Genomic DNA, 26,294 nt, shown 5'->3' on the forward strand with positions numbered 1-26,294 from the left:
CACTAGAGAGCGGTGACATCGCTGAGAACACAGCCTATCCATTCCCTAGAGAGCAGTGACATCGCTGAGAACGCAGCCTATCCGTTCACTAGAGAGCGGTGACATCACTGAGAACGCAGCCTATCCATTTGCTAGAGATCGGTGACATCACTGAGAACGCAGCCTATCCATTCACTAGAGAGCGGTGACATCACTGAGAATGCAGCCTATCCGTTCACTAGAGAGCAGTGACATCACTGAGAATGCAGCCTATCCATTCACTAGAGAGCGGTGACATCACTGAGAACGCAGCCTATCCATTCACTAGAGAGCGGTGACATCACTGAGAACGCAGCCTATCCATTCACTAGAGAGCGGAGACATCACTGAGAACGCAGCCTATCCGTTCACTAGAGAGCGGTGATATCACTGAGGGTGGAGCCTATCCATTCACTAGAGAGCGGTGACATCACTGAGGGTGGAGCCTATCCATTCACTAGAGAGCGGTGACATCACTGAGGGTGGAGCCTATCCATTCACTAGAGAGCGGTGACATCACCGAGAAGGCAGCCTATCCATTCACTAGAGAGCGGTGACATCACTGAGAAGGCAGCCTATCCCTTAACTAGAGAGCGGTGACATCACTGAGAACGCAGCCTATCCATTCACTAGAGAGCGGTGACATCAATGAGAACGCAGCCTATCCGTTCACTAGAGAGCGGTGACATCACTGAGAACGCAGCCTATCCGTTCACTAGAGAGCGGTGACATCACTGAGAATGCAGCCTATCCATTCACTAGAGAGCGGTGACATCGCTGAGAACGCAGCTTGTCCATTCACTAGAGAGCGGTGACATCACTGAGAACGCAGCCTATCCAATCACTAGAGAGCGGTGACATCACTGAGAACGCAGCCTATCCATTCACTAGACAGCGGTGACATCGCTGAGAACGCAGCCTATCCATTCACTAGAGAGCGGTGACATCACTGAGAACGCAGCATATCCATTCACTAAAGAGCGGTGACATCACTGAGAACGCAGCATATCCATTCACTAAAGAGCGGTGACATCACTGAGAACGCAGCCTGTCCCTTCACTAGAGAGCGGTGACATCACTGAGAACGCAGCCTGTCCATGGTGATCTTCATCTATATAAAGGTCAGGATCCCGGAGCAGAGGTTGCTGTGCTCTGTGCAGACATTGGTGTCACTCATCCTGCTCTCTGATATTTGGTGTCGATCCTTCGTGTCACCTGTAGAGGAAGCCGCAGGTTTGCAGCGCAGGAAGCGCGCACTCAGTGTACCAGCAGCAGGCAGGGGGCTCTGTGGCCGGTCTGGTCAGCAGTTTCCTGGGGATTTGCAGTAAGTGCACTCAGTGCAATCCTCTGACACCGCGGACACCACTTCCTGTTTGTGCAGACGGCGGCAGGCTCAGGGTGAGGCAATGTATCAGATGGTGACAACCTTCACCCAACATTTTATTGATGATGTCATTATATATATATATACAGTATATACACATACAATCAAGCCTTGAGCTGCTGCGGAGGTGATCTGTAGTCCTAACACACTTCCTGTCCTAGGGTGACAACACTGCTCCTCTAAAGACACAGTGAGTGAGTGTTGTCACCCTGAAACAGGAAGTATGTTATGACTACAGAACCCCTCCCATACTATTAGGATGGTCTGAAGACCTAACACACTTCCTGTCCTAGGGTGGCAACACTGCTCCTCTAAAGACACACTGAGTGAGCGTTGTCACCCTGAAACAGGAAGTATGTTAGGACTACAACCCCCCCCCATATTATGGAGATGAGGAGAGTGGAGGTGATCTGTAGTCCTAACACACTTCCTGTCCTAGGGTGACAACGCCGATCCTCTAGAGACACAGTGAGTGAGCGTTGTCACCCTGAAACAGGAAGTATGTTAGGACTACAGAACCGACCCCCATCCTATTAGGATGCTGTGTAGTCCTAACACACTTCATGTTCTAGGGTGACAACGCTGCTCCTCTGAAGACAGTGAGTGAGCGTTGTCACCCTGAAACAGGAAGTATTTTATGACTACAAAACCTCCCCCATATTATGGAGATGAGGAGAGTGAAGGTGGTCTGTAGTCCTAACACACTTCCTGTCCTAGGGTGACAACACCGATCCTCTAGAGACACAGTGAGTGAGCGTTGTCACCCTGAAACAGGAAGTATGTTAGGACTACAGAACCGACCCCCATCCTATTAGGATGCTGTGTAGTCCTAACACACTTCATGTTCTAGGGTGACAACGCTGCTCCTCTGAAGACAGTGAGTGAGCGTTGTCACCCTGAAACAGGAAGTATTTTATGACTACAGAACCTCCCCCATATTATGGAGATGAGGAGAGTGAAGGTGGTCTGTAGTCCTAACACATTTCCTGTCCTAGGGTGACAACGCTGCTCCTCTAAAGACACATTGAGTGAGCGTTGTCACCCTGAAACAGGAAGTATGTTAGGACTACAGAACCGACCCCCATACTATTAGGATGGTCTGTAGTCCTAACACACTTCCTGTCCTAGAGTGACAACGCTGCTCCTCTAAAGACACACTGAGTGAGTGTTGTCACCCTGAAACAGGAAGTATGTTACTGGCAGGATCACCAGGCTTCTAAACAGGGAATTCAACCTCTTCCATTCTGTTTTACATTTCATATCTGATTTTATTCATGGTGACATCATCACTGTGTCTCTGAGAGCAGAGTGACGAGCTCCTCCGTCTCCTGCTGCCCCTTTTTACTGGCTGAGGGTGGGACAAGACCTGTAAGAGCAGAACCTCAATGGAGAAAAAAAAGGGGTCTCCTGCCCCGCCCAGACAGGGCAGTGCTGTGTGGCGGAGCAGTATAAATCTCAGGAATGGATGGACAGAAATACAAATCTCACATCGAATAAAACCGCTTCATATATCCATGATTACCATTTACAAATCGCAGCCAATACACCCCCCCCCCCCAAAAAAAAAAAAGTAAACACAAAATTCGGTGTATGAAATTTATTAGGAAACAATGAAAATAAAACCGGAAATCCGTCGGTTCCCCTTCCACGAAGAATTTCTGCTGTAGAACGATCGCTGAGGTCACAGAAGCGGACACGGCGGGGTGAGTAGCACACTGCTTTACATTATCTACAGAGATATACACGGCATAACACGCCAACTGCGACCTCCTCCGGGTCTGACATCACACGCCACCGAAAAGGGGGGAGGGGTCTTCCGCTAAAATCACAGAGAAGCAGCATGAGTCATCTTTCCAGCAGCAACCAATCAGCAGCCTGCGTTCCCTAGAAGCGACTCTCGTTCAGCGTGGGGCGGCCATGTTTGCTCATTAGATCTGCAGACTGTGCTCCTGCGCAGAGCGGTTTAGTGACTGTGCTTCACACTTTCCCTCTTCCAAGGCAAGCCTATGGGGCATAGTTATAGTTAGAAAAAAAATCGCTCATCCAATCAAACTGCAGGAACTCGTTCTGTGCCAAGGGGGCGCAAGTGAATGTTCGTCTTCTATGTCCTCTACAGGTCAAATGTTATTCGTATAAAGTAGAGTGGTTTGGGAAAATGCTGCATTATGGCCTCTAGATGGAGCTGAGGAGTTCCTTCCTGGCCTCTAGATGGAGCTGAGGAGTTCATTCATGGCCACTAGATGGAGCTGAGGAGTTCATTCGTGGTCACTAGATGGAGCTGAGGAGTTCATTCATGGCCTCTAGATGGAGCTGAGGAGTTCATTCATGGCCACTAGATGGAGTTGAGGAGTTCATTCGTGGCCAATAGATGGAGCTGAGGAGTTCATCCTGGCCTCTAGATGGAGCTGAGGAGTTCATTCATGGTCACTAGATGGAGCTGAGGAGTTCATTCATGGCCACTAGATGGAGCTGAGGAGTTCATTCGTGGTCACTAGATGGAGCTGAGGAGTTCATTCATGGCCTCTAGATGGAGCTGAGGAGTTCCTTCATGGCCAATAGATGGAGCTGAGGAGTTCCTTCATGGCCACTAGATGGAGCTGAGGAGTTCATTCATGGTCACTAGATGGAGTTGAGGAATTCATTCATGGTCTCTAGAGGGAGCTGATGAGTTCATTCATGGCCTTTAGATGGAGCTGATGAGTTCAATCATGGTCACTAGATGGAGTTGAGGAGTTCATTCATGGCCACTAGATGGAGTTGAGGAGTTCATTCATGGTCACTAGTTGGAGCTGAGGAGTTCATTCATGGTCACTAGTTGGAGTTGAGGAGTTCATTCATGGTCACTAGTTGGAGTTGAGGAGTTCATTCATGACCACTAGTTGGAGTTGAGGAGTTCATTCATGGTCACTAGTTGGAGCTGAGGAGTTCATTCATGGTCACTAGTTGGAGTTGAGGAGTTCATTCATGGTCACTAGTTGGAGTTGAGGAGTTCATTCATGGTCACTAGTTGGAGTTGAGGAGTTCATTCATGGCCTCTAGATGGAGCTGAGTAGTTAATTCGTGGTCACTAGATGGAGCTGAGGAGTTCCTTCATGGCCACTAGATGGAGCTGAGGAGTTCATTCATTGTCTCTAGATGGAATTGAGGAGTTCATTCATGGCTACTAGATGGAGTTGAGGAGTTCATTCATGGTCACTAGATGGAGCTGAGGAGTTTTTTCATGCTCACTAGATGGAGCTGAGGAGTTCATTCATGGCAACTAGATGGAGTTGAGGAGTTCATTCATGGTCACTAGATGGAGCTGAGGAGTTCCTTCATGGTCTCTAGATGAAGTCGAGGAGTTCCTTCATGGCCACTAGATGGAGCTGAGGAGTTCGTTCATTGTCTCTAGATGGAATTGAGGAGTTCATTCATGGCCACTAGATGGAGTTGACGAGTTCATTCATGGTCACTAGATGGAGCTGAGGAGTTTTTTCATGCTCACTAGATGGAGCTGAGGAGTTCATTCATGGCCACTAGATGGAGTTGAGGAGTTCATTCATGGTCATTAGATGGAGCTGAGGAGTTTTTTCATGCTCACTAGATGGAGTTGACGAGTTCATTCATGGTCACTAGATGGAGCTGATGAGTTTTTTCATGGTCACTAGATGGAGTTGAGGAGTTCATTCATGGTCACTAGATTGAGTTGAGGAGTTCATTCATGGCCTCTATATGGAGTTGAGGAGTTCATCCATGGTCATTAGATAGAGCTGAGAAGATCCATTATGGCCACTAGATGGAGTTGGGGAGTTCATTCATGGCCACTAGATGGAGTGGAGTTCATTCATGGCCACTAGATGGAGCTGAGGAGTTCCTTCGTGGCCACTAGATAGAATTGAGGAGTTCCTACATGGCCACTAAATGGAGTCGAGGAGTTCCTTCATGGTCTCTGGATGAAGCTGATGTGTTCATTCATGGCCACTAGATGGAACTGAGGAGTTTCTTCATGGCCACTAGATAGAGCTGAGGAGTTCATTCATGGCCTCTAGATGGAGTTGAGGAGTTCATTCATGGCCTCTAAATGGAGCTGAGGTGTTCATTCATGGCCTCTAGATGGAGCTGAGGAGTTTATTCATGGCCACTGGATGGAGCTGAGGAGTTCATTCATGGTCACTGGATGGAGCTGAGGAGTTCATTTTTGGTCTCTATATGGAGTTGAGGAGTTCATCCATGTGGTCATTAGATGGAGCTGAGAAGATCCATTATGGCCATTAGATGGAGTTGGGGAGTTTTTTCATGATCAATAAATGGAGTTGATAGCTACTAGATGGAGATGAGGAGTTCATTCATGACCACTAGATGGAGTGAGGGAGTTCCTTCATGGCCACTAGATGGAGCTGAGGAGTTCATTCATGGTCACTAGATGGAGACGAAGAGTTCATTCATGGTCACTAGATGGAGTTGAGGAGTTAATTCATGGCTACTAGATGGAGCTGAGGAGTTCCTTCATGGCCAATAGATGGAGTGAAGGAGTTCCTTCATGGCCACTAGATGGAGTTGAGTTCATTCATGGCCACTAAATGGAGCTAAGGAGTTCATTCATGGTCATTAGATGGAGTTGAGGAGCTCCTTCATGGTCACTAGACAGAGTTAAAGAGTTCATTCATGGCCACTAGATGGAGCTGAGAAGATCCATTATGGCCACTAGATGGAGTTGGAGAGTTTTTTCATGATCACTAAATGTAGTCGAGTTCATTCATTCATGGCCACTAGATGGAGTGAAGGAGTTCCTTCATGGCCATTAGATGGAGCTGAGGAGTTCCTTCGTGGCCACTAGATAGAATTGAGGAGTTCCTACATGGCCACTAAATGGAGTCGACTTCCTTCATGGTCTCTAGATGAAGCTGATGTGTTCATTCATGGCCACTAGATGGAACTGAGGAGCTCATTCATGGCCACTAGATGGAACTGAGGAGTTCATTCATGGCCACTAGATGGAACTGAGGAGTTCATTCATGGCCACTAGATGGAGTCGATGAGTTAATTCCTGGTCTCTAGATGGTGTTGAGGAGTTCATTCATGGTCTCTAGATGGACTTAAGGAGTTCATTCATGGTTACTAGATGGAGCGGAGGAGTTCATTCATGGCCACTGGGTGGAGCTGAGGAGTTCATTCATGGTCTCTAGATGGAGTTGAGGAGTTTATTCATGGCCTCTAAATGAAGCTGAGGAGTTTATTGAAGGCCACTGGATGGAGCTGAGGAGTTCATTCATGGTCACTAGATGGAGCTGAGGAGTTCATTGAAGGCCATTAGATGGAGCTGAGGAGTTCATTCATGGTCACTAGATGGAGCTGAGGAGTTCATTGAAGGCCATTAGATGGAGTTGAGGAGTTCATTCATGGCCACTAGATGGAGCTGAGGAGTTCATTGAAGGCCATTAGATGGAGTTGAGGAGTTCATTCATGGTCTCTAAATGGAGTTGAGGAGTTCATTCATGGTCACTAGATGGCGTTGAGGAGCATACGTATATCTTATGATCTTCAGCTCCACCTAGGGGCCATAATGCATTATTTTCCCGATCCGTTCTGTTTGTCTATGAACGAATAACATTCGACCTGTAGAGGAAGTAGTATATACACTGTTACCCCATTTGCTCAGAACAAAGGACCAGCAGTTTTTTTTGGATGAATAGCTATGCAAATTATTTCTTATAGCTCCACCCCTATGAATCTAGTCTGACTTTCCTGGAAACGATGCAATCTCGAGCCTGACGTCTTATCTCTCGAGCCTGACGTCAAGGCGGCCCTGGACTAACCGGAGGCCAATAGCAGGCAGAGAAAGGATCTACCGATCGTTCCCGGAAATACGGAGCAGCAAATGAGAACGCCGGAAAGATATTTAAAACGGTCTTAAAGGGAACCTTCCGCAAATCTGTGAAAGCCGAGAATTCCCTTCCTCTGTACAGGATCCGTATAGTAATAGCCCTTTGACACTGTGTTACAAAAAAAAAAAATCGTCCCCGCCATCCCCGCCCACCATCGAAGGGAGGCCAATTGTTGTTTGTGATGGATGAAGTCTCCGCCCACCTCGCTCTTTTTATACCGCCGATCTAATGGCGGGAGTCCCAACACAAACCCGGCGCAGTCCCAACGAATACGAGAGACCAGATTCAATGATTCGAGAGGTGAAGGGGGCGGAGCACAACATTGTAAATTTTGAACTAATTTGATTGGTTGCTGCGGGAAAGAGCGCTATCGCTTTAAGGGGCGTATTTTATTAAAAATAAAAATGAAAAATTTCGTAACTATTAGTGACACCAACGATGAACTTGTTCTGTGTGGATGGAAAGTCGAATGTTCTCCTATTTCTCCTACAGGTCGAATATTATTCATTCGTTGAGCGATTGGAGAAAATAACACATTGCGGCCTCTAGATGGAGCGGAGGGCAAAACAAAAAGGAAACTGATCCAAAGCTCCATCTAGTGGCCATTAAGTGGTATTTTCCTGCACCGCTCTTTTTTTTAAAGAAAGATTAACATTCGACCCGTAGAGGAAATAGAACATTCGATCTTGCCTACGTTCACATTCGTTTGTTATAAATACGCCCCGAGTGTTTCCTCACGTATGTAAATGAGCTGCGTTGTGTAACATTGAAAGGCCAATAACTAATACTTGAAACATTCTATCAAAGCTACACCCAGCAGGACTTATAGCTCCACCCCCCCATGAAAGGGAATCCACCTGTGGGATGCCATTTTGGTGGAAAGGGGCGGAGAGGGAGGACTTTGGGGAAATTGTGTGACCGGACCTGCAAGGGGATATAAGATAGTGGCGGGTCATGGGAGGGAGATGGCCTTTAAGAAGATCAGAGAGGTCTACCAGATGGTGAAGAGGACACCACGTGAGACTTCAGCTCATCATTGGATCCATTCAATGACTTGAAGCCTGCAGCTCATCAATGGATCCATTCAATGACTTGAAGCCTTCAGCTCGTCAATGGATCCATTCAATGACTTGAAGCCTGCAGCTCATCAATGGATCCATTCAATGACTTGAAGCCTGCAGCTCATCAATGGATCCATTCAATGACTTGAAGCCTTCAGCTCATTAATGGATCCATTCAATGACTTGAAGCCTTCAGCTCATTAATGGATCAGTTCGATGACTTGAAGCCTTCAGCTCGTCAATGGATCAGTTTGATGACTTGAAGCCTTCAGCTCGTCAATGGATCCATTCAATGACTTAAAGCCTTCAGCTAGTCAATGGATCCGTTCGATGACTTGAAGCCTTCAGCTAGTCAATGGATCCATTCAGTGACTTGAAGCCTTCAGCTCATCAATGGATCAGTTTGATGACTTGAAGCCTTCAGCTCGTCAATGGATCCATTCAATGACTTAAAGCCTTCAGCTAGTCAATGGATCCGTTCGATGACTTGAATCCTTCAGCTAGTCAATGGATCCATTCAGTGACTTGAAGCCTTCAGCTCATCAATGGATCAGTTCGATGACTTGAAGCCTTCAGCTCATTAATGGATCCATTGAATGACTTGAAGCCTTCAGCTCATCAATGGATCAGTTCGATGCCTTGAAGCCTTCAGCTCATTAATGGATCCATTCAGTGATTTAAAGCCTTCAGCTCATCAATGGAGCCGTTCAATGACTTGAAGCCTTCATCTCATCAATGGAGCCGTTCAATGACTTGAAGCCTTCATCTCATCAATGGAGCCGTTCAATGACTTGAAGCCTTCATCTCATCAATGGATTAGTTCGATGACTTGAAGCCTTCAGTTCGTCAATGGATCCATTCGATGATTTGAGGCCTTCAATTTGTCAATGGATCCATTCAATGACTTGAAGCGTTCAGCTCATCAATGGACTCATTAAATGACTTGAAGCCTTTAGCTTGTGAATGGATCTGTTTGATGACTTGAAGCCTTCAGCTTGTTAACCACCATCTGAGGGCTGTGTGATGTCTCGGAGCCCATATCCAAAATCAGCCAATAGAGAGACGGGGGGGGGGGGGCTGTAAGGGGAGGTTTTGTTGATCCATATTCTGACTGCAAAGTGTAGGGGGGCGGTGAGTGCACCGTGACCCGCACTCCATATATGGAGCTTGACTCCCCCACTTGCTGTCCCGCTATCCAAGGAGAAAGACTCAGGAGCCGATTGGAAGGAGCAAAGTAGATTGACTGCTTTGGAGAAAAAAAAAAATGACTACATGGGTTTGTTTACTGACAAAGTCATGTGATCCCCTTGTCCTCACTGATATGGAGGGGGATCAATTACTTTGATGATAGAGATCCACATCAAGTATAGAGGCTGTCATCTGTCTTTATAGGGGAACTCAGCGTGTCACTTGATGACCTAGTTTTCCTAACCGGTTAGTGACCGAGGACGTACCTCGTATGCCCTACAGTCCTTTCCCACAGGACACAATGCCCACAGGGTTTTGGCTGCTGTTAGGGTGCCAACCAAGTCCCAGTCAGTGCAGGAGAACTGCCGCTGTCCGTCTTTATTGGAGAACTCGATGTGTCACTAGAAGGACATCGTTTTCTGACTGGTTAGTGACTGAGGACGTACCTTGTATGCCCTACGGTCCTTTCCCACTGCATACGATGCCCATGGGGTTTGAGCTGCAACAGCCAAGTCCCAGCTCAGTGTGAGAGAACTGCCACTGTCTGTCTTTATTAGAGAACTTGATGTGTCACTAGATGGACATAGTTTATCTAACTGGTCAATGACCGAGGACGTACCTTGTATGCCCTACAGTCCTTTCCCACTGGACACGATGCCCATGGGGTTTGAGCTGCAATAGCCAAGTCCCAGTTCCGTACAAGAGAACTGCCACTGTCTGTCCTTATAGGAGAACTCCATTTTTCACCAGAAGGACATCGTTTTCTAACTGGTTAATGGCCAAGGACTTACCTCTTATGCCCCACAGTCCTTTCCCACAGGGCACAAGAGAACTGCCGCTGTCCGTCTTTATAGGGGAACTCAGCGTGTCACTAGAAGGACATAGTTTTCTGACTGGTTAGTGGCCGAGACTATACCTTGTATGCCCTACAGTCCTTTCCTACAGGACACAATGCCCATGGGGTTTGAGCTGCAACAGCCAAGTCCCAGTTCCGTACAAGAGAACTGCCACTGTCTGTCCTTATAGGAGAACTCCATTTTTCACTAGAAGGACGTCGTTTTCTAACTGGTTAATGGCCGAGGACTTACCTCGTATGCCCCACAGTCCTTTCCCACAGGGAACAATGCCCATGGGGTTTAAAATGCAACAGCCAAGTCCCAGTCAGAGCAAGAGAATTGACACAGTCCGTCTTTATAGGGGAACTCAGCTTGTCACTAGAAGGACATAGTTTTCTGACTGGTCAATGACCGAGGACGTACCTTGTATGCCCTACGGTCCTTTCCCACTGGACACGATGCCCATGGGGTTTGAGCTGCAACAGCCAAGTCCCAGTTCCATACAAGAGAACTGCCGCTGTCTGTCCTTATAGGAGAACTCCATTTTTCACCAGAAGGACATCGTTTTCTAACTGGTTAACAGCCGAGGACTTACCTCGTATGCCCCACAGTCCTTTCCCACAGAGCACAAGAGAACTGCCGCTGTCCCGTCTTTATAGGGGAACTCAGCGTGTCACTAGAAGGACATAGTTTTCTGACTGGTTAGTGGCCGAGGCTATACCTTGTATGCCCTACGGTCCTTTCCCACTGGATACGATGCCCATGGGGTTTGAGCTGCAACAGCCAAGTCCCAGTTCAGTGCGAGAGAACTGCCACTGTCTGTCTTGCTAGGAGAACTCCATTTTTCACCAGAAGGACATCGTTTTCTAACTGCTTAACAACCGAGGACTTACCTTGTATGCCCTACGGTCCTTTACCACAGGACACGATGCCCATGGGGTTTAAACTGCAACAGCCAAGTCACAATCAGTGCGAGAGAACTGCCACTGTCTGTCTTGATAGGAGAACTTGATGTGTCTCTAGAAGGACGTCATTTATCTAACTGGTCAATGACCGAGGACGTACCTTGTATGCCCTCCTACGGTCCTTTCCCACAGGACACGATGCCCATGGTGGTTTTAGCTGCTGTCAGTGTGGCAGCCAAGTCCCAGTCAGTGCAAGGGAACCGCTGAAGCAAACCAGAAGTTGAACCCGCTACTTCCAAATTACTAAGGCCGTAACCGAAATGAAAAAATGGGCTCCAGAGCCTAATCAGAACCTGTCAGGTGCCAAAAAAAAGTTCCTGTTCAGCAGACTCTTCCACTTCCAGGAACATCGGAGGTCTGCGTCCCCCACCGTATGATTTGGCTCCATCCTCCGACCCCTACGTCGCTGCTGTGTCCTGTACTGATGTAGAGGTCAGAGAATGGGGTGGGAATGGAATAAGGCTGGAAATAAAATGGCGCTTGTTAGAAAAGAAAAAATTTATAGAAATTAAATAAAATTGATTATTTTTTTCTTTTTTAATCGAAAAAGTAAAATAAAAAAAAAGTCCATTGCAGTCTTCCAAAACCACCATAGTTCCTAAAAGGGTCCTAGTAATACAAATCCCCCAACCAAAAGGGAAAAAAAAGACTGAAAAGATACAAAGTTAATTGACTCATTGCACCCCCGATTCCGTACTACAGGGGGAGATGTCACCATTCTTCCAACGAGATCCCGGGGGGAACTTTTGTGAGATGGGGCTCCAGCATGGCGCCGGGTCGTCTTCTCATGAGATCCAAGCTAATCGGCCTCCTGCGGGATCTCGCTGGAAGAAGCATGACGTCATTTTTGCCATGGGTGGAAGCCAAGCGGTAAGGTCAGTTTTTCAACCCCTTACCGCGTGGCCACCATGATGAAGTAAATGGTCTCAATGTGGCTCCTCCTAGTGGCCAGTACAGAGTTACCCGTTGGATAGTGGAACGGGGGGGGAGTGGGTTGCGTTGAAGCCCCAAGTTGCAGCTGAATCTGAGGTCCTTCTACCAAACATGCCTGCTTTAAAGAATAATCTGTAGCACAAGACAGGTCCACTTTAAAGGGTCAACCGCCGATAGAGTGCTGTGTCCTAGCAGACAAATTTCTCTCTATGCCTCACTCTACCTGTAGGGGGTGCTGTATAAAAGGGGAGCTGCCTCTGACAAGGGTGCAATTGGTGGAGGAAATAAATGTCTTCAGCTACTTGCCCCCTATCTCTTGTACATGTTTGGCCAGGACCCTCGGGGGCGGGCATTATACAGTGATCGGACCGCCCCTGCTCTGTACTCAGTCGCTCTTTTTCAGCGACTTGCTAAAGTTACCCGTCTCATTATCAGTAGTAAAGGGAGCCAGGAGAGCTACGGAAACAGTGGACTGTCCCTTGAAGGAGGGAGGTAGCTACATATAACAAATCTCAGTGGCATAATCCTCCTGGGCGGGGCTGTGAAAACAACATCTTAAAGGAAAATCCCGAGAGAACTGGCGGAGTCCATGGCCACGGTCGGAATCTTTACGGAGGTTTTCGGCCTCGCACGTCTAAGCCTGGGACGTCATTTGAGGCGAGAGGAGGTTGGCAGTGCTGATCCTTTGACCGGTTGGACATGAAGAGCATGGACGGCGGTACAGGCGGTGGGGCTCCGCGTTGTAGACTGGCGTGACAAACATGGCACGGCACACAGACCACCTTGGAGGAGTTGACACTATAGATCTCCCCCTCGGCCAGGGGGAGAGGCGGTGGTAAAAATCAGGCGACAAGTGAGTGCTATTCGTCAGTCACCGAGCCGTTGAGTCCCTTGGTGTCGGTGCAGCCGTTCATCTTATAGTCGTCGTCCATGCTCTCCTGGATGTCGTACTCCTCGTCCAAAAAGTCCAGCGAGTTGTTACTGGGCAGGCCCCTGATGGTGAACTTGTTCGACACCCGCATCCACTTGACGCGGTTGGCCGCCACGATTTCGTAGAGCTCAGACGAAAGAGGGAACAGCTCTTTCAACAACCTGCAAAAAAAAAAGGAGAGAACCTGGTCAAAGGCTTGGATTTTGTTCTCAGTTGGGTTGTCCTACTCTTCCAGTCTAATAATGTTTCAGCGTAGCAATATTCAATTGCCAAAAATTCCCAAACCCGTGGAACTTGGACCTTCCGGAGAAGTGTCACGTATACACGGAAGTCCTGGTTGTTACACAATCCTAGAGATGCTCTGGGAAGGGAGTAATGATTCCTGATGGTCCCACTTAAAAAAATGAACCTATGGTTCTCCCACGTCTGAGCAAAGTATGGGTTCCCTTCAAGGGCTGAACTAACTTTGAAGGTAAGTCTCCCGCCCAAACTTTTTTGTTGCGTTGTGGAGTGGGGAAAAGGTTTGAACCCCTGTCAGGCCATAATATGGCTCCATATTTCCCCATCATTTCCTGTCCAGGTGTCACCAAGAGAAATCTCCAGGATGGACGCAGAAAGCAGAGGAACAATTTTTTTTGGAACCTGGCTCAAAGTAGCGTCCTGTAGGATCTATTAATCGTGTCTTCAGAAGGACACATTTTGAGAGCTTTTTGGGTTTTCGGAAGTTTGGCTGAACCACAACTGAACTTTTTTCAAATGTTTGGTCATCTCCAACAGGAATGACTAGTGATAGTCAATAAAGATTTGTGCCGTGGCACTTATGTGGTGGGATGGCAGAAGTGTTTGATAAGTGCACTCGGGACCCTGAGACTCATCGAGTTCTGTATCGAGATCAATGGCATAACTATCGGTCCCTTCCTTTAAGTCAGGGTGCTGGGGGAAATCTTGGACTCCGATTTCTCCTTCCACCCCCACATCCAATCGCTGTCCTAATCCTGCCTCCTTCACTTTCATAACATTTCCAAAATACACCCCTTCTTAACCAACGACACCACCCTACTCCCTCCTCATCGGCCGACCTATCGGCTATCCCCCTTCAGTCCATCTTGAATGATGCCACCAGTCGCATCTACCTTACCGACCACTCAGAGTCTACAAGATCGTCATAATGGCGTCTACAAATCTACTACAAGATCTCTCCCTGTTTACCAAGAAATTATATTTACGTAAACAAGTGAGTTACTGTCATCAAATCAATAATGCGTAAATATATTAAAAAAATAAATTCAAGCCCTGCCCTACGAGTTTCGTCCCTGTAGACATTATGATGAAATGAGTAGGGTGGGGCCTGAGATTTTTTTAAATATATTTACGCATTATTGATTTGATGACAGTAACTCGCTTGTTTACATTATTATTATTGCTTGAAATTCCTAATCATGCTACAGTACTCAAGCCCCGCCCTACGCGTTTTGTCCCTGTAGACATTATGATGAATTGCGTAGGGCGGGGCTTGAGATTTTTTTCTATACTTAAGCATTATTGATTTGATGACAGTAACTCATTTGTTTGCATAATTATAATTGCTTGAATTTCCCAATCATGCACAGTCCATAAGCCCTGCCTGCGCATTTCGTCATAATGGCGCCTACAGATCTCTACAAGATCGTCATAATGGCATCTACAGATCTACTACAAGATCTCTCCCTGTTTACCAAAAAATTATATTTACGTAAACAAGTGAGTTACTGTCATCAAATCAATAATGCTTAAATATATAAACAAAAATAAATTCAAGCCCCTCCCTACGAGTTTCGTCTCTGTAGACATTATGATGAAATGAGTAGGGTGGGGCCTGAGATTTTTTAAAATATAGTTAAGCATTATTGATTTGATGACAGTAACTCACTTGTTTACATAATTATAATTGCTTGAATTTCCTAATCATGCCACAATACACAAGCCCCGCCCTACTCGTTTCATCATGATGGCGTCTACACATCTCTACAATATTTTCATAATGGCGTCTACAGATCTACTACAAGATCTCTCCCTGTTTACCAAGAAATTATATTTACATAAACAAGTAATTTACTGTCATCAAATCAATAATTCTTAACTATATAAACAAAAATATATTCAAGCCCCTCCCTACGTGTTTCGTCCCTGTAGATATGATGAAATGCATAGGGTGGGGCTTGAGATTTTTTTTATATATATTTAAGCATTATTGATTTGATGACAGTAACTCACTTGTTTGCATAATTATAATTGCATGAATTTCCTAATAATGCCACAGTACTCGAGCCCTGCCCTGCGCGTTTCGTCATAATGGCATCTACAGGGACATCCCTGTAGATATCATTAGGACGAAATGCGTAGGGAGGGGCATGACTTGATTTTTTTTATATATTTAAGCATTACTGATTTGATGACAGTAAATCGCTTGTTTACATACATACAATTGCTTGGTGAATAGGGAGAGATCTTGTAGTAAGCACTGTTACATATTTTTTTTATAAAAAATAATGTTGTATAAATTCAGTATACTGATAGAAATAATCGCATTGTAGCAAATCCTAATCTCCATTTTATTTAATTTCCTAATTTACGCCACAATATTTCAGCCTGTCCCTACGCGTTTCGTCATAATGGCATCTACAGGGACATTCCTGTAGACATCAGTATGACGAAACGCGTAGAGGGGGCTTGAGTTGATTCTTTTTAGCGTTTGTAGCAAATCCTAATCTCCATTTTATTTAATTTCCTAATTTCCACCACAATATTTCAGCCTGTCCCTACGTGTTTCGTCATAATGGCATCTACAAGGACGTTCCTGTAGACATCAGTACGACGAAACGCATAGAGGGGGCTTGAGATGATTCTTTTTAGAATTGTAGCAAATCCTAATCTCCATTTGAGCGAATTTCATATTAACGACACAGTCTGGGTGACCGTTAGGGGCGGAGCTGGTGATGGTGACATGGCGCATTGTCACTCACTTGTAGATGGGCATGGCGATGTGTTCCATGAAGCTGATCTGGAGCTCCGGGATGTAGGCCTTCTCGCGGTCCATCATCTCACTGGGTCGGTTCCCCATGGCTTTCTCCTGCAGGGCGATAAAAGTCGGTCATTATACAAAGACAATGGGAGCCTTCACGTCCAATGCTGGGTGGAGCAAGTGTGTGTTTTGTAGGCTGAAGAGAAACCAAAACCTGCCTATTGTGTTGGGTGGAGACCAGGGGCGGACTGACAACTCATGGGGCCCCCGGGCAATAGGAAATCATGGGGCCCTTGTGTCCTCACCCACACTCAAACCACAGGCAAAAAAGCCTATGAAAGGTACCAGGGGCATCTCATGGGGCGCCCCACTGACCCCAAGCCCTCGGGCAGGGCCCGAATGCCTAAATGGTCAGTCTGCCCCTGGTGGAGACCCTTATCTAGAGTGGGTGTAGTTAGGTTCTTGCTTTTCCGGGTGGAGATAGTCCCTGTTCCTGAGGTCAGTGTCTCTTTCAGTGTTGGATGGAGTCAGTGTACCTTCCAGGGATGGTTGGGACAGAGCAGTGTGTCCTAGTTTGGCTGGAGTTAACGAGTCTTCCTATGGCAGGTGTTTTCTATTCTGCTCAAAAAGTCCCCCCTATCCTGGTTGCATTCCTATCATTCATGGGTCAGCAGGACGTGTACGGAATGGAGGCAGGATATTCTTGTTGTGGGTGGAGTTGGTACTCACCAGGTCTCCCTGAGAGAAGAATTCTTTGTAGATCAGCTCCTGGAATAGTGAACACAAACACGTCAGCCATGTTTTATCCTCAACATTCCCCGTAATTCCCATTAAAGGGATGGATTCTATTTGCAGTGCCTTCCAGGAGGACACAAACACAAGATACTTCCTCTACCGAAAAACCAAAAACCAAAACCAAGGCATCTACTGGTATCTCAGACCACGACGGAGCTCAGAGCACACGCCACCGTAACGTCACGTGACTCCGGAGAGGAACCACAACTCACCGCGATCTTTCTGGTGGTGGTCCAGCCTTTGGTTTGATCAGAGAGGTCACAGGAGGTCATGAGGAGGCAGATCAGGAGGTTGTGGTGGTGCTTGTTTTTGGGGTCGTATCCGTCTGTGGAGGACATGGAAATGATGAAACAGATTCCCCCCTCCCCGTGGAAGATCCTTTAGCTCCCATTTTCTGGTTGCAGTGGTCAGACAGCCAGCACTAGGTATCTCGTTGGCGGAGTTCCAGATTTATGGGAAATCTCAAAATTTCAGAGAAAAAAAAATACATTTTGGTGACAGGAACTCTAAAGGACCCCCGAAATCTCACCTGTCCTCCAACGTAGCCAAAGCTGGCGCTGAAAGTGCTCCTCAAGCTTCTTCTCAGGCAAGACTGGCTGGAAAACGTGACATTGGAAACCAGAAATGGCGTGGTGGACATCACTTCCAGGAGCTCCAAAGGACGGGGAGATCAGCGAATGTATGTTCCTCCCTCCCCCCCGCCGGCTGCATCCCAGATCCGCTGATGACTGAGGGGCACCAGGTGGGACAGCGTTGACTGGTTGTAAACCCTTCCACATACCCAGTGAAGTGACTGGCCTTCACAGAGATGAAATAAACCCTTCTACTTAAGTTGTACCTATTCATCTGTATCACTCTTCTATACATCAGAATTTAGGCTCCAAGTTGTACCTGTTCATCTGCAGCCCTCTCTTCTCTACATCAGAATTTAGGCTCCGAGTTGTACCTGTTCATCTGAACCCTCCCTTCTCTACATCAGAATTTAGGCTACGAGTTGTACATGCTCATCTGCAGCCCTCTCCTCTACTTCAGAATTTAGGCTCCAAGTTGCACCTGTTCATCAGCGGCCCTCTTTTCTCTACATCAGAATTTAGGCTCCAAGTTGTACCTGTTCATCTGTCGCCCTCTCTTCACTACATAAGAATTTGGGTGCAAAGTTGTACCTGTTTATCTGCTGGAGTCCCTTCTCTACATCAGAATTTAGGCTCCAAGTCGTACCTGTTCATATGCAGCCCTGTCTTTTCTACATCAAAATTTAGGCTCCATGCATACGTTAGTGGTGTAAAGTCATGTTAAAAATGTGAGTTTTTCAGCGTTTTTGCATTAGCACTTAGCCACATTTTTCAGCGTTAGAGCGTTTTTACAGCTAAAAAACTCCTCTAGAAACCCGCTAGTTCTGGGGGTTTTTTCCAGCCAAAAAACGCTGATTCCAGTCTATGTGTGTACGGACACATAGGATAACATGCTGGGGGTTTACTAGCTGTAGAAAAAAAACGTCAAAAGCCAAAAAACAGCAGCCGTAAAAACGTCAAGTGTGCGTGAGGACTTATAAAGCTCGTCTCAGCTGTCAGAAAAAAAAGTGCGCGAAGAGCTGAAGTTACACTCCGCAGAGCACAGTGAGGAGAGCTCTGAGAGCCGATTGGAGGGATGGGACACTCCCCCATCGACACAGGACTCAGGAACAGAGCTGAGGCTGTCACTCAGAGGCTGCGTGCCGGAGCTCCCTCCCCTGTCACCATTTGTCTCTTGGTGTCAGGAAAACTCATCCGAAGTGACTCGTGCTGATAGCAGAGGAAGAAGGCAGCAGACAGAAACGACACTCCGTGCTGTGGATTGAGGCAAGCACACACCACAGCTGAATGTGCTTTGTTCATTTTTCACATTGGAGGTTTACAGCCACTTTAAGCTGTTTTTCTAGAGTTTTATCGTATGACCAGAAAAGAAAGAAATGTTAGAACTATACCATGTGCCTGACATCTCAAGATACCCTCAGAAAATGTCACCTCGCGCTTTTAGCCTTTTTGTACCTTTGCTTGAAAACTTAATAAAAACTATTGGAAAATATATATATTTTATTTGCCGCAGTTTCCTTTTTCTCCACTAGATGGGGATGCTGTCTAAGAAATCATTGCTCTATGGATCAAAGTATCATTAGAGTGTATCTAAAGCCAAGAAGAGAAATCTCATCCCAGTCTACAGATCCGCTGTCTGCATTGTCAATGTGGTGATCCTGCCACTTCCTGCTCTAAGGTGACAACACTTTCACTGTGCTGAATCTAAGGAGGAGCAGTGTTGTCACCCTGGGACAGGAAGTGTGATGACTCTAAAGAACACCTTCCCCACTCCTCATCTCTATGTTACAGGAGGTATATGATCTGCAGTCAGAAAGACCGAGGGCCTAGGTAGTCAGAGAGGCTGGCGGTCTCGGTAGTCAGAGGGTTTCGGTCTACACCAGGGGTGGGCAACTGTGGCCCTCTAGCTGTTGTAGAACTACAAGTCCCATGAGGCATTGCAAAACTGACAGTTACAAGCATGACTCCCAAAGGCAGAGACATGATGGGACTTGTAGTTCACCAACAGCTGGAGGCAGGGGCGGACTGACAACTCATGGGGCCCCCGGGCAATAGGGGATCATGGGGCCCCTGTGTCCTTGCCCAAACTCAAAAAAGCCTATGAAAAAGGTACCAGGGGCATCTCTTGGGGCCCTCTACTGACCCCTGGCCTTCGGGCAGTGCCCGAGTTTCCAAATGGTCAGTCTGCCCCTGGCTGGAGGGCCACAGTTGCCCACCACTGGTCTACACCGCATGCACCACTTGGCACCTGTGGCAGCACATGGCTCTGATGATTGGCCCTTCGGGAACTAGGTAGTCGGGGTGTAGGGCGATCTTGGGGGTAGTTACCTCTTGCCATTTTCTGGAGTTCCTTGAAGATTCGTAGGTGGTGTGCCAGGTCGGTGGCCAGTATGATGTCCCTCATCAGATCCAGCATCCTCTGGTAATCCTGTGTGAAATCAGGGAGGATAGAAATGTCATTGACAACTAATTTCCCAGAATCCAGCGGGAGTGACCTGCATAGGATAATGTCTCCCTGCTCCACCACATAGACCTAGGAAGGTTTACAACTGCCACAGAAGAGGTTGTATATGGAGAGGAGACCAATTTCTTGGATAGGCGGGTGTGGATCTTGGATGGATCTGGGGCAGATCTGAGGAGGGTCTAAGGTGGATTTGGAGGTAGCTCTGGGATCACTCTGGGGGAAAATTGATGTGGATCTGGGCGAGATCTGGGATGAATCTAAGGTAGATCTTGAGTTGATCTGGAGTTCATTTAGAATGGGTCAGGGGTAGAGCTAGCATGAATTTAGGGTGGATGGTTTCATCTGTGGTGGATCTGGGATGGAGCTAGGAGGATCTAGGGTGGATCTGGCGTAGATCTTGGGTTTATCTGAGGTGGAACTAGGATGGTATTGGTGTTAATCTTGAGTTTATCTAAGATGGAACTAGGAAGGATTTAGGGTGGATCTGGGGTAGATCTTGGGTTTATCTGGAGTGGACCTGGGATGGATCTAGGGTGAATCTGGGTAGATGTTACTTGAGGTGGAACTGGGATGAATCTAGGGTGGATCTGGGGTAGATCTTGGGTTTATCTATGGTGGAACTGAGATGGATTTAGGGTGGATCTGGGGTGGATCTTGGGTTTATCTGGGGTAGAACAGGGGATGGCTCTAGGGTGGATCTTGAGTTTATCTAGATTGGAACTGGGATGGATCTAAGGTGGATCTGGGGTGGATGTTGGGTTTACTGTGGTGGAGCTAGGATGGATCTAGACTGAATCTGGGGTAGATCTTGGGTTTATCTGTGGTGAAACTGGGATGGATCTAAGGTGGATCTGGTATAGATGTTGGGTTTATCTGGATTGGAACTGGGATGGATCTAGACTGAATCTGGGGTAGATCTTGGGTTTATCTGAGGTGGAACTAGGATGGATCTGGGGTTGATCTCGGGTTTATCTAAAGTGGAACTCAGATCTATTTAGGGTGGATCTGGAGTAGATCTTGGGTTTATGTAAGGTGGAACTGGGATAGATCTAGGTATGATCTTGGGTTTATCAAAGGTGGAACTGGGATTGTTCTAGCGTGGCTCTGTGGTAGATCTTGGGTTTATCTGAGGTGGAACTAGGATGGATCTAGGTTTGATCTTGGGTTTACCTGTGGAGGAACTGGGATGGATTTAGGGTGGCTCTGGGGTAGATCTTGGGTTTATCTAAGGTGGAACTCAGATTTAGGGTGGATCTGGAGTAGATCTTGGGTTTATCTAAGGTGGAACTGGAATGGATCTAAGTTTGATCTTGTGTTTATCTGGGGTAGAACTGGGATGGATTTAGGGTGGCTCTGTGGTAGATTTTGGGTTTATCTAAGGTGGAACTGGGATTGTTCTAACATGGCTCTGTGGTAGATCTTGAGTTTATCTGAGGTGAAACTAGGATGGATGTAGGTTTGATCTTGGGTTTACCTGTGGAGGAACTGGGATGGATTTAGGGTGGCTCTGGGGTAGATCTTGGGTTTATCTAAGGTGGAACTTGGATTTAGGGTGGATCTGAAGTAGATCTTGGGTTTATCTAAGGTGGAACTAGGATGGATCTGGGGTTGATCTTGGGTTTATCTGGGTGGGGTAGAACTGGGATGGATTTAGGGTGGCTCTGGGGTAGATCTTGGGTTTATCTAAGGTGGAACTCGGATTTAGGGTGGATTTAGAGTAGATCTTGGGTTTATCTAAGGTGGAACTGCGAAGGATCTAGACTGGGTCTGGGGTAGATCTTGGGTTTATCTGAGGCGGAACTAGAATGGATCTAGGTTTGATCTTGGGTTTACCTGTGGTGGAACTGGGATGGATTTAGGGTGGCTCTGGGGTAGATCTTGGGTTTATCTAAGGTGGAACTCGGATTTAGGGTGGATCTGGAGTAGATCTTGGGTTTATCTAAGGTGGAACTAGAATGGATCTGGGGTTGATCTTGGGTTTATCTGGGTGGGGTAGAACTGGGATGGATTTAGGGTGGCTCTGGGGTAGATCTTGGGTTTACCTGTGGTGGAACTGGGATGGATGTGGGGTAACTCCTGGATTGACTAGGGGTGCAAATGGGGTGGAACTTGGGTTGGTCTACAGTGGCTTTGGAGTAGATCTTGATGAATCTGGGGTATATCAGGGCTAGTTTTTGGGTTGATGGGTATCAGTGGTAAGTACTGTATCTATCAGCACCGATAATGTTCCCATCTACATACGTAATCGGGGGAGGGGGGAAAAGATCGAACGTTGGAAAACAAAGCGAACAGAAGACCGCCGACGCCGAGTCCCGGAGCAGAAAACTTATATTAAAAAAAAAAAAGCGGAAAAACAAAAGCAACAGAAAAGAAGAAGAATTCTGGGTAACCTCCCGGGCCTCATTATTTGCCGTATTTGCACTCATTTAGCGGGCGAGAACAGATGGCGCAGAAGGCGGGCCCCGGAGAATACACGGCACAATGGAACACGGAACAGGAAAACACACAACGTGACGATCCGTGTGAAAGGAATGACTCCGCTTCCCATGGGAGGCACACATCTGTTCTCCTCATCCCCGACAATCCCGAGCCGACCTATCAGAGCCACCATCAGCCGGCACTACGAGGGACCCCGAGCACGTATCGCCGCCACAGAGCCCAGATCGCCCCGAGACGTCACGTTCCATACACAGCGGGATTCTGATTCTGTACACGTTGTTGGGGCGTCTCTGTGACCTCCTCTGTCCGTTCCTGGTCATGGCAGATGCCGTGATTTCCAACCATTCCCGCAGCATTCGTAGAAAAGTAACCCGTTCCTGATCTGCAGATGAAACCAGAACAGCCAGGCCAGGCCTTCATCTGCTTTGGTCTCCAGAAGGGCGGCGCCATCTTTGTTCAGGCGTCATCCAGGTTTGCCATTTACTTCCTGGACTGGGAGGATGGCTGTGCAGTTCTTGGCTGTGTTCACAGATGTCTGACACGGATCAGCCCCTGTTGCCACCTCTCACAAAGTTACAATGTACAGTCTGATCACTGGGGGAGGGGACTGAGGAAATGACTCCTCCTCCTTCTACAAAGTTACAATGTACAGTCTGATCACTGGGGGAGGGGAGACAGGAAATGACTCCTCCTCCTTCTACAAAGTTACAATGTACAGTCTGATCACTGGGGGGAGGGGAGACTGAGGAAATGACTCCTCCTCCTTCTACAAAGTTACAATGTACAGTCTGATCACTGGGGGAGGGGAGACTGAGGAAATGACTCCTCCTCCTTCTACAAAGTTACAATGTACAGTCTGATCACTGGGGGAGGGGAGACAGGAAATGACTCCTCCTCCTTCTACAAAGTTACAATGTACAGTCTGATCACTGGGGGTAGGGGAGACTGAGGAAATGACTCCTCCTCCTTCTACAAAGTTACAATGTACAGTCTGATCACTGGGGGAGGGGAGACTGAGGAAATGCCTCCTCCTCCTTCTACAAAGTTACAATGTACAGTCTGATCACTGGGGGAGGGGAGACTGAGGGAACTTACATTGGCCGCCATATATTCCGCCTTCCTGCCCCTCTAATCCCACTAGAAGTCTGTCAGTTTGGAACCAATAGACTCTGCAATCTCTTATTCAGTCACACGGGGGAGCCCAAGAACCACATTTCCTGATTTTCCCTAAAATCTATGCCCTCCACCTGGTCACCCGACACCCTCGTCCTTCCCATGTGTGTGGGGAGCGGATGGAGATGACAGGTCACCTTTAGAACGCTCACCTTCCTGTTGAACTGTTCGAAGATGTTGCAGCCCTGTGAGTTGAGGATGGCGATGGCCTGAGCGAAGTGGTGCCTCTGCGGGGGGACAAGACACAAGGGGTTCAGAAGGAGGAACGAAGATAAGGACTTTTCTTCATAAAAACTTGTGCCTCCCCCCGACCAGATAGACACAGGAGGTTTGAAATGTTACAGGTGTCACCAAAACAGGAAATAAGGGGAAATCTTCCAGTGGGGACACCTACCTGTCGAAGGTAAGATCACGTTCACTATACAGCGGCTTGCTGCAGAGCCTACAGTGCCCCATAGTACCCCAATACTGTCCCATGGTGCCCCCTGGTGGTGCCCCCTGTCCCCTGGTGGTGGCCCCTGACTTGCTGAAGAGCCTACAGTGCCCCATAGTACCCCAATACTGTCCCATGGTGCCCCCTGGTGGTGCCCCCTGTCCCCTGGTGGTGGCCCCTGACTTGCTGAAGAGCCTACAGTGCCCCATAGTACCCCAATACTGTCCCCTGGTGGTGGCCCCTGAGTTGCTGCAGAGCCTACAGTGCACCATAGTACCCCAATACTGTCCCATGGTGCCCCCTGTCCCCTGGTGGTGCCCCCTGTCCCCTGGTGGTGGCCCCTGACTTGCTGAAGAGCCTACAGTGCACCATAGTACCCCAATACTGTCCCATGGTGCCCCCTGTCCCCTGGTGGTGCCGCCTTGCTTACTGCAGAGCCTACATTGCCCCATAGTACCCCAACAGTGTCACACAATGCCCCCCTGGTGGTGCCCCCTGGTGTGCTCCAGAGCCTACAGTGCACATAGTACCCCAACAGTGTCCCACAATGCCCCCCTGACCCCTGGTGGTGCCCCCTGGTGTGCTCCAGAGTCTACAGTGCCTCATAGTACCCCAACAGTGTTCCACGGTGCCCCCTCATCCTCTGGTGGTGCCCCCGACTTGCTGCAGAGACTACAATCCTCCATAGTAACCCCAACAGTGTTCCACAGTGCCCCCCATCCACCAGTGGTGCCCCCTGGTATGCTGCAAAACCTACAGTGCCCCATAGTACACCCCCCCCCCCCCAACAGTGCCCCACAATGCCCCCCCCCCCCAGTGTGCTGCAGAGCCTACAGTGCCCCATAGTACCCCAACAGTGTCCCAAATTGCCCCCTCATCCTCTGGTGGTGCCCCCTGGCTTGCTGCAGAGCCCACAGTCCTCCATAGTACCCCAACAGTGTCCCATAGTGCCCCTCAGCCCCTGGTGGTGCTGCAGAGCCTACAGTTCCCCATAGTAACCACAATGCTGTCTCATAGTGCCCCCCCCCCCCCATCCCCCCCATGCCCTCCAGGCATGAAAAGTTCTGGAAGAATTTACCTAACCCTGATCTCAGTATGGTTGAAGACCATTGGCCAGGAGGTACTGGCTACACCACCAGAGCCAGAAGATATGTGGAAGGAGCATCATCTGAAGTGGTTGTTTTCGGGGAATATTTAGTTCATATTTATGAATCAATGTATTTGGCTCCAGAAAAATGTCCCATTGTGTGTCTGGGAGTTACAGGAGATTCCCGCCCCCTTCCAGTTGGGCCCCAAGATGGGGACAGAGACTGCAATAACAACCTAGAAGAAGATATATCCATCCCCTGTCTCTGAAACAGCCCTAAGATGAGCAGAGACTTTTCACTAACACAACTGGGTCACCTTCCCGCCGCCAGCCTGTGATTGGACAGTAAAGAAATGGCCACGCTTGTAAGTCATCAATTCTGCTTACTGTTTGTTCCTCCTCCAGAGAATAAAAACATACAAGAGCCAACACGTTTCAGGGGCCAACAGCTCCCTTCATTAGGGCTCAGTAGACTTCCCCAAGGCTCAGATGGACTCTTCATGATGGGTAATCAGATCTTTAGATTTAAAAAGACACCCTCCGGTTCAAGTCCACCAAGTTCAACCAGACTCCATGCACCATCCATGGTCTTCCAGGCAGGAATTTGCTTGAGTTTCCTTCCACAATCTGAAACTTTGAAACATCTGGGTTTAGCCAAGAACTGGCCTGGGGCTGCTAGGGGCCCATACTGACATAGCTGTGATGGGGTCATTCACCAGCAATCTAAAGATCTATCTGATTACCCATCATGAGGAGTCCATCTGAGCCTTGGGGAAGTCTACTGAGCCCTAATGAAGGGGGCTGTTGGCCCCTGAAACGTGTTGGCTCTTTTATGTTTTTATTCTCTGGAGGAGGAACAAACAGAAAGCAGAATTGATGACTTACAAGCGTGTGGCCATTTCTCTACTGTCCAATCACAGGCTGGGGGCGGGAAGGTGACCCAGTTGTGTTAGTGAACTGCAGCAGAGAAAAGTTCAACCAGACTCCATGGACCATCCATGGTCTTCCAGGCAGGAATTTGCTTGAGTTTCCTTCCACAATCTGAAACTTTGAAACATCTGGGTTCAGCCAAGAACTGGCCTGGGGCTGCTAGGGGCCCATACAACTGGGTCACCTTCCCGCCCCCAGCCTGTGATTGGACAGTAAAGAA

At 47.9% G+C, this 26,294-nt stretch overlaps 1 protein-coding gene across 3 annotated transcripts in view; it reads right to left on the minus strand.

The window, feature by feature from the left end:
• Nucleotides 1–2,984: 2,984 nt before the first annotated feature.
• The window catches only part of PDE2A (phosphodiesterase 2A), a 684,164-nt gene continuing 660,854 nt past the window's right edge, over nucleotides 2,985–26,294 (minus strand). For all 3 annotated transcript variants that reach the window (XM_089662877.1, XM_089662878.1, XM_089662879.1), the window contains 6 exons: nucleotides 23,777–23,851; nucleotides 19,877–19,976; nucleotides 17,189–17,301; nucleotides 16,911–16,949; nucleotides 16,183–16,289; nucleotides 2,985–13,341 (listed from right to left, as the gene is read on the minus strand). In XM_089662877.1, coding sequence (XP_089519003.1) covers nucleotides 13,110–13,341; nucleotides 16,183–16,289; nucleotides 16,911–16,949; nucleotides 17,189–17,301; nucleotides 19,877–19,976; nucleotides 23,777–23,851 — 666 coding nt within the window. In that variant the 3' untranslated portion in view covers nucleotides 2,985–13,109. The remainder of the gene's footprint in view (nucleotides 13,342–16,182; nucleotides 16,290–16,910; nucleotides 16,950–17,188; nucleotides 17,302–19,876; nucleotides 19,977–23,776; nucleotides 23,852–26,294) is intronic.

Source organism: Staurois parvus, unplaced genomic scaffold, assembly GCF_062004578.1.
Source record: "Staurois parvus isolate SC_StPar_1 unplaced genomic scaffold, SC_StPar_1.0 ptg001578l, whole genome shotgun sequence".
NCBI classification, from domain to species: Eukaryota; Metazoa; Chordata; class Amphibia; order Anura; family Ranidae; genus Staurois; species Staurois parvus.